The following is a 6,011-nucleotide window of genomic DNA, read 5'->3' as shown; positions in this document are numbered from 1 at the left end:
TCGCTCTGTGTGCGTAAATGTCTTAATGTTAGAAAAGGAGACAATTACCGTCTAGGTGTGAAAGCTGTCAACGACCGAAGTTTCGAAGGATCAAGAATTCGAACAGTTATATTTTTACTGTTATGTTAAGTCCTTTGACCTCATTTTAAAATATCTTGTTGAATAAAAATGTTTTGTATTCGAATTTATTTCTTTATGTTTGTAGGTCAATTGTCGGATTTTTCGGTTTTAGGTTATTTTTTTATTTGTCTCTTTTTGATTATGTTTTTATCTGATAACAAAATGTAGATTTAATAGATGTCTCAGATTGTTACGTATTCAAATATTTACAAAACTAGGTGAAGAGTTGATTTGTTATTTTCCGTTGTGTTTTTTATGATTTCTAGTAAAAAATGTGGTACAAAATTCGATGTTCGAATTTAAAACGCACTTTGCATTTTATGTTAATAATTTGTGTTAAATTTGCCAAAAAAGAAAACCGAATAATTCGGATATTATTTTTTATGTCTATTTTGATATATTATTTGTGTACATTTCTCGATTATTATCTATCTGGTGACATCTGAGACGGTAACGGTAACCCGTATTTTAGTTGAAGTTTTAATTAAATTAAGATCCTAAAACCGAATTTATGTCGCTGCTCCGCTGGATGCGAAGTATCGCTCCAACGCTAATTAAGATAAATGGAGATCGTTTCAGTCAATACTCTGTCGTTGGCAAACAAATATTGATATAGCATAGTTGAAAATATACGATATACAAGCCCGGGTAAACTACCAAGAAATTAAAAGAGCAAATATTGACAATCACAACATTGCTATTAGATTTTAACAGGCGGCACAATTTATGAACAGGATTAAGAAACATAAAAACATAGATAAAAATCATAAAGATAAAGTTAAAGGCAGCAATTAATTTATACGTTACATGTTGTTTCAAATAAAACCTTACAAAACGCCCTATCCTTTGCCCAATCAACTGAAACTCGAATGTACCTTGTTTCGTCAAAGTAATAAATCTTTATTGGAAGGACAAGGAAAAGAAATAAAATCGTGTTCGTACAATCTCTTTGGTACATTAAGCTTTCTGGTATTTGTTACAATGCTATTTAATGTAACTATTATTTATTTAAAACGTTTTAATTCAAGTAATACATTTCCATAAATCTTACATTTCGGCAGACATTAAAATTTACCGTCAAGAGATTTGAAATTCAATCGAGTCAGTAATTTAATTCGCATTCTGCGAACTCCCTAATGGCTGCTTCGATTGGCAATTATTAAGTAAAACGATCGAAAATGTTTCCTTTGTGTACATGATTGATGGAAGAAACCTATGTAATATTATAAAGAGGAAAGATTTGTATTTTTGTATGTATTTAAAAAACTCAAAAACTACTGGGCCGATTTTTAAAATTCTTTCACCATCGGAAAGGTAATTTATCTGTGAGTGACATAGGCTATATATTATTATTACTAATGTTTAGGAACTATTAATAAACAGCGTGTTTCTTTTCTCATATTAGCAATGGTGTGATGCCGGGGCGATTCGCTAGTTTAAGCATATTTCGCCATTCGAAGCACGCTGGCGTTATGGTACTAAAGTGTAAACCAAAAGTGCCAACCGCTGATCCTCAAAGCACTGCTTTTGTCACGTACTGCATAGATCAAAGGCATTGCTTTCAATTGAATATTCTATTGAACTTTATCTATGAAGAAAGATTTCAATATAAATCTATATTTCTATTCTAATATTATTAATTAAAAATTAAAAAGAGCGTCGGTAGCTCAGTAGTTAGAACACTTGACTTGTAATCTACAAGTCTTGGGTTCGAATCCGGCCATGTACCAATGTGAAATTCAAAGATATGTGTGAAGTCAACCAACCCGCACTTGGCCAGCGTGGTTGACTATGGCCTAGTCACCCCTTACTTAGGGTAGGCTCCGAGCCCCTCGGTGGGGACGTATAGTGCGCTGGTGATGATGATGATGATGATTAGTAATTATTATTTTTAACAGTGGTAGAGCCCGCTTTAACGTCTTTGCACGAACGAGTCGGCTCGCCCGGTGAAATACCACGACCACACAGAAGACAGGCGTGAAGTGGGAGCAATTCCGCGTTCGTCTGATGAGTGTGCTGCCGGACGCCCAACTTTAGTCTCTTTTCCTTCCCACCCCTTAAACCTGGACAGAATCGCGGGCAAAATTAGTTGTGTATAATTTTGTAATCAGTGATGTGCGCAAAATACATCGCTATTTGTCGTCCATTGTTTAGTGTAGTTTTTTAATGTCGCTAGTTGGGAACTAATGTTTCATAGCATAATTAGTAATTAAATTAATTATTTGTTTATGTAATAAACGAGAGATTTAAATTTTAGTGTGTGTATAAATTTGGTTACTATTAAGTATTTGTGACATTTTTTAAGTAAGGGAATACAAAATACATCAGAAGCTCGAGGCTATGAATCAACAAATTCACAATAAATCAACTTTTATTTGCTCGATTGCTTGACAAAAATGGCTCGGCGATATATAAACCCTAATCTGTATTTATGAGAGGGTTTCAAAGCGATAAATCAATATATCTACTTGTATATAAAATGTATAAAATGCTATCTATTGTGTTTTTCATATAACCTATTATTGTAAATGAGAAAGTTTAAATGGACGGATGGATGTTTGTTAGAGTTTATAGCTTAAACTACAGAATGGATTTCGATGAAATTTAGAGAGATGTCGCCCGAAAACTTCGTTGGCGTGGAATTACAAAAAAAAATGGTCGTCTGTAACATTCCCGCGTGCATCTACTTTTTACCAGCTACCTTTCATACAAAGTCCCGTCCAAATCGGTCCACCCGTTCCAGAGATAAATACAACTAAAATCTTATTCAGAACATCGTCTCTTCTACGAGGGTGAATCAAAAAGTTATTAGAAGTGCATATATATGAAACCTTTTTGGATCAAGTTCGATATTCAAATTAAAGAGTGTCTATCACACTATATTTATGCACACTGTCATTTGTTTTTGACAGTTCATTCGCATGTAATAAATTTTTTGATTCACCCTCGTATTCATTAAATGTAGCTTTACATTTACATGAGCGTCGATAGCCGATGATCTAAGCTACGTCTAGAGGGGACAGTTACTATAAATAGCAGTTTTTATATCTATTTTGTAGCAGCTAGGGTAGTTGTCCTCCCCCATCCGCTTAAATTTATGTCTATAGAACAGTTAAGTCGCTATTGAGTGATGCAGAAAACAAAATGTAACAACGATTAATTAAATATTTTTTTTAACTAACGGTTATCGATTAACACGTGAGTTATATTTTACCAAACAAAAGTCGAAACTTCGATAATGTTTTCCAAACAAATGCGATAGTTTTCGTTTCTTATAACAAACGAATCTCGAACGGGTTTTATACTACAGTCCCTAGTGAAACTTGCTAGAGTATGCTCTGCATTCACTTATAAATATATCCATAAGCTTTAGAGATACCCACTGGGAGGTGAATATATAATTGTCTATAATTGCAATGGATTTAAATTGCAACTACTTCAAGATACTTTTATTCGTGTGTTTTGTACAACTTAGTTTATCAAATAATCAGGTAAGAAAGGTTTTTGTAGACACAGTATGTGCTTTTATATGTAACTATGCACGCACACTTTTGAGTAATTTATCGCGCAAATGTTTAGTCCCACTTTGATTATTATCAGTTTATATGGAGTCAGCAATAGTCGATTTTTAGTTGTGCAACTAAACAGTTGAATTGGCTCCGAAACAATCGACAATCGCACAACAGATGTGCGTTAGTTTAGTCAAAGGTGGGCGCAGTTCTTACGTAGAATTCATCCATCCTAGGTCTACTCAAAGTACCCATAAATAACTTAGATATTTAGTCAAATTAGAAGCATTTAACAGGACTATGAATAAATTGTATGGCATGAGTTGTCACCATAGGCAATTAAGTCTCTCTGCGCCTACAAACTTTGTACCGAAGTTTAGATTAGTTGGGAAATGCGATTAATTTCTAAGTGTTGTGTTCATGCTTGTAACTGATGGCTGCATGTCACGACAATTAACTGAGAAATGTTTGTTATGACCTAAATAATTTGACCGAGAAATTGAGCGGTAAATCCTAGAATATGTACCAAAACTGCTTGCTTGTTGTAATAATTTAGATGCCCTAATTTCATACATTTATCCTATTTATTATTTAGTTATAACAAATAAGAATTAATAATAGTGATAAATGATAAGGCAATAAAGAAGGCGTTTGTTTAAAATTTGGCATCATCATTAACAGTCTTAGGTCGTCCGCTGCTGAACGTAGACCTCCCCCATCGATTGCCACTATGCCCGGTCCTGTGCCGCATTCAATTTGGCATATTTAATTAAAAATCTCTGTACGATTCTACACTTTAAGTCTAATATTGTTAATGCGAAAATTTAGATGGATGGACATTTGTTACAGTTTGTAGTCTAAACGGATGAACCGATTTCGATGAAATTCGGTATAGATGTAGAGGATTGTCTGGGAGAACACTTATTTCAGTTTCACGCTTACGGATTCTCGGACGAAAGCTGGTGTTTAAATAATGTATAATTGTTCTTTTAGGTGGATGCAAAAAATCATTCAGTAATGGAGAAATATATCGGTGAATATTATGGAAAATACGATGTTCAGGTATTTTATATTGTTAATACTTAAAAACGAGCAAGCAAGTTGGCTTTTTATTCATTTGTTAACAATTTTTTTTGTTTGTATCGTAAATTTTATCGAAAACTTTAAGCTTTATTTTATGGCGCATAAAAATACGATATAAGTATATTTTTTAAGTTAATGAATTAATGAAGAAATAGTATTAATCGAGTAACTGGAAAAATAATGAAAATATAACAGTAGTTTAATACATCTGTTTACGAATAACTATTGAAATACTTTAATAATCTAAACTATTATAATAAAGCGTAAACACACACTACTTTGTTGCCTAAGATGTCAGCAATTACAGCATATTTTTGAATATTTTTTTTTAATTTAAAGCCCTACACTTGCGTCACGCTTTAGACTATATATTTTCACGCCATTAAACTTAGGGGATAAATATTTTGGATAGAAACCCTTATGTGGGAAAGAGACCATAATTTGCTGCCAACATCAAGGAAGCAAGATTGCCAAGTTTTATCATGTCATGTCATTTCGAAATTTACTATTGATAATTTGATAAATGTAAACAATAAAATAAAGTCTTTTTAAATCCATGCGGATGAAGCCGCATGGGAACGACTAGTCTAATGTAACCGAAAATCTTTCTGTTTACAGGACTATCCTCAAGGTTTAAAAAACTACACAGAAGTGTACGAACTAGACAAAGAAAGAGAAATGCCTAAACTGATAATCAAAAAGATAGGAAAGCATAAAAAGAAATGGAAGAAAACGGAAGAAAAGGAGAAATACATCATGATGAAGAAGAAAAAAATATCTAAGAATAAAATGAAACGAAAGAAACCTGCGAAGTTTGTGAAAACAGTTAACGATAAGAATAAAGATTCAAATATGTCCGGATCTAAAGAAGTCGACGATGCAGGACGTAAGCCTGATATTGTAGTGCATATATTAAAATGATTCGATACATTATGTATTTTTATTGAATACTTGCTGTCCCTTTGCGGATTCATTAGGATCATATTATACTTTATTTCACTTCTAGTTTTCACCCGCGACTCCGTCCGCGTGGCATTAAAAAAACAAAAGTGAGTAGCCTATGTGTTCTTCCAGACTATCCTTTACGTCTATGCCAAATTTAATTGAGATCGATTCAGCAGTTTAGGCTACAAACTCTAACAAACATCCATCCATCTAAACTTTCGCACTTATAATATTAATAAGATAGCTCGTGACTTCGCCCGCGTGATATCAGAGAGTAATAAAAAGCATAGCCTATGTTACTTCCTGATAACGTAGCTTTTTAATGGTGAAAGAATTTTTGAAATCAGCTAAGTA

General features: G+C 33.2%; 1 protein-coding gene across 1 annotated transcript; it reads left to right on the top strand.

The window, feature by feature from the left end:
- Window positions 1-3,464: 3,464 nt before the first annotated feature.
- On the top strand, window positions 3,465-5,633 carry LOC106106450. The gene is made up of 3 exons (XM_013287029.1): window positions 3,465-3,611; window positions 4,623-4,691; window positions 5,331-5,633. The coding sequence occupies exons 1-3, from the start codon at window positions 3,537-3,539 to the stop codon at window positions 5,631-5,633; spliced, it is 447 nt and encodes a 148-aa protein (XP_013142483.1). The 5' UTR covers window positions 3,465-3,536.
- The last annotated feature ends 378 nt before the right edge of the window (window positions 5,634-6,011 follow it).

The sequence above is a fragment of the Papilio polytes genome, unplaced genomic scaffold, assembly GCF_000836215.1.
Source record: "Papilio polytes unplaced genomic scaffold, Ppol_1.0 DF822178.1, whole genome shotgun sequence".
Taxonomy (NCBI): domain Eukaryota; kingdom Metazoa; phylum Arthropoda; class Insecta; order Lepidoptera; family Papilionidae; genus Papilio; species Papilio polytes.
The sequence above is the reverse complement of the archived record's forward strand: the minus strand, read 5'-3'. Positions and strand labels throughout refer to the sequence as shown.

Bases quoted from the DNA above. Each gene is read 5' to 3' on its own strand.
- LOC106106450 (XM_013287029.1), top strand. From the start codon at position 3,537: ATGGATTTAAATTGCAACTACTTCAAGATACTTTTATTCGTGTGTTTT. The intron at 3,612-4,622 runs GTAAGAAAGGTT...TTGTTCTTTTAG, and splicing joins TTAGTTTATCAAATAATCAG to GTGGATGCAAAAAATCATTC. The intron at 4,692-5,330 runs GTATTTTATATT...TTCTGTTTACAG, and splicing joins ATGGAAAATACGATGTTCAG to GACTATCCTCAAGGTTTAAA.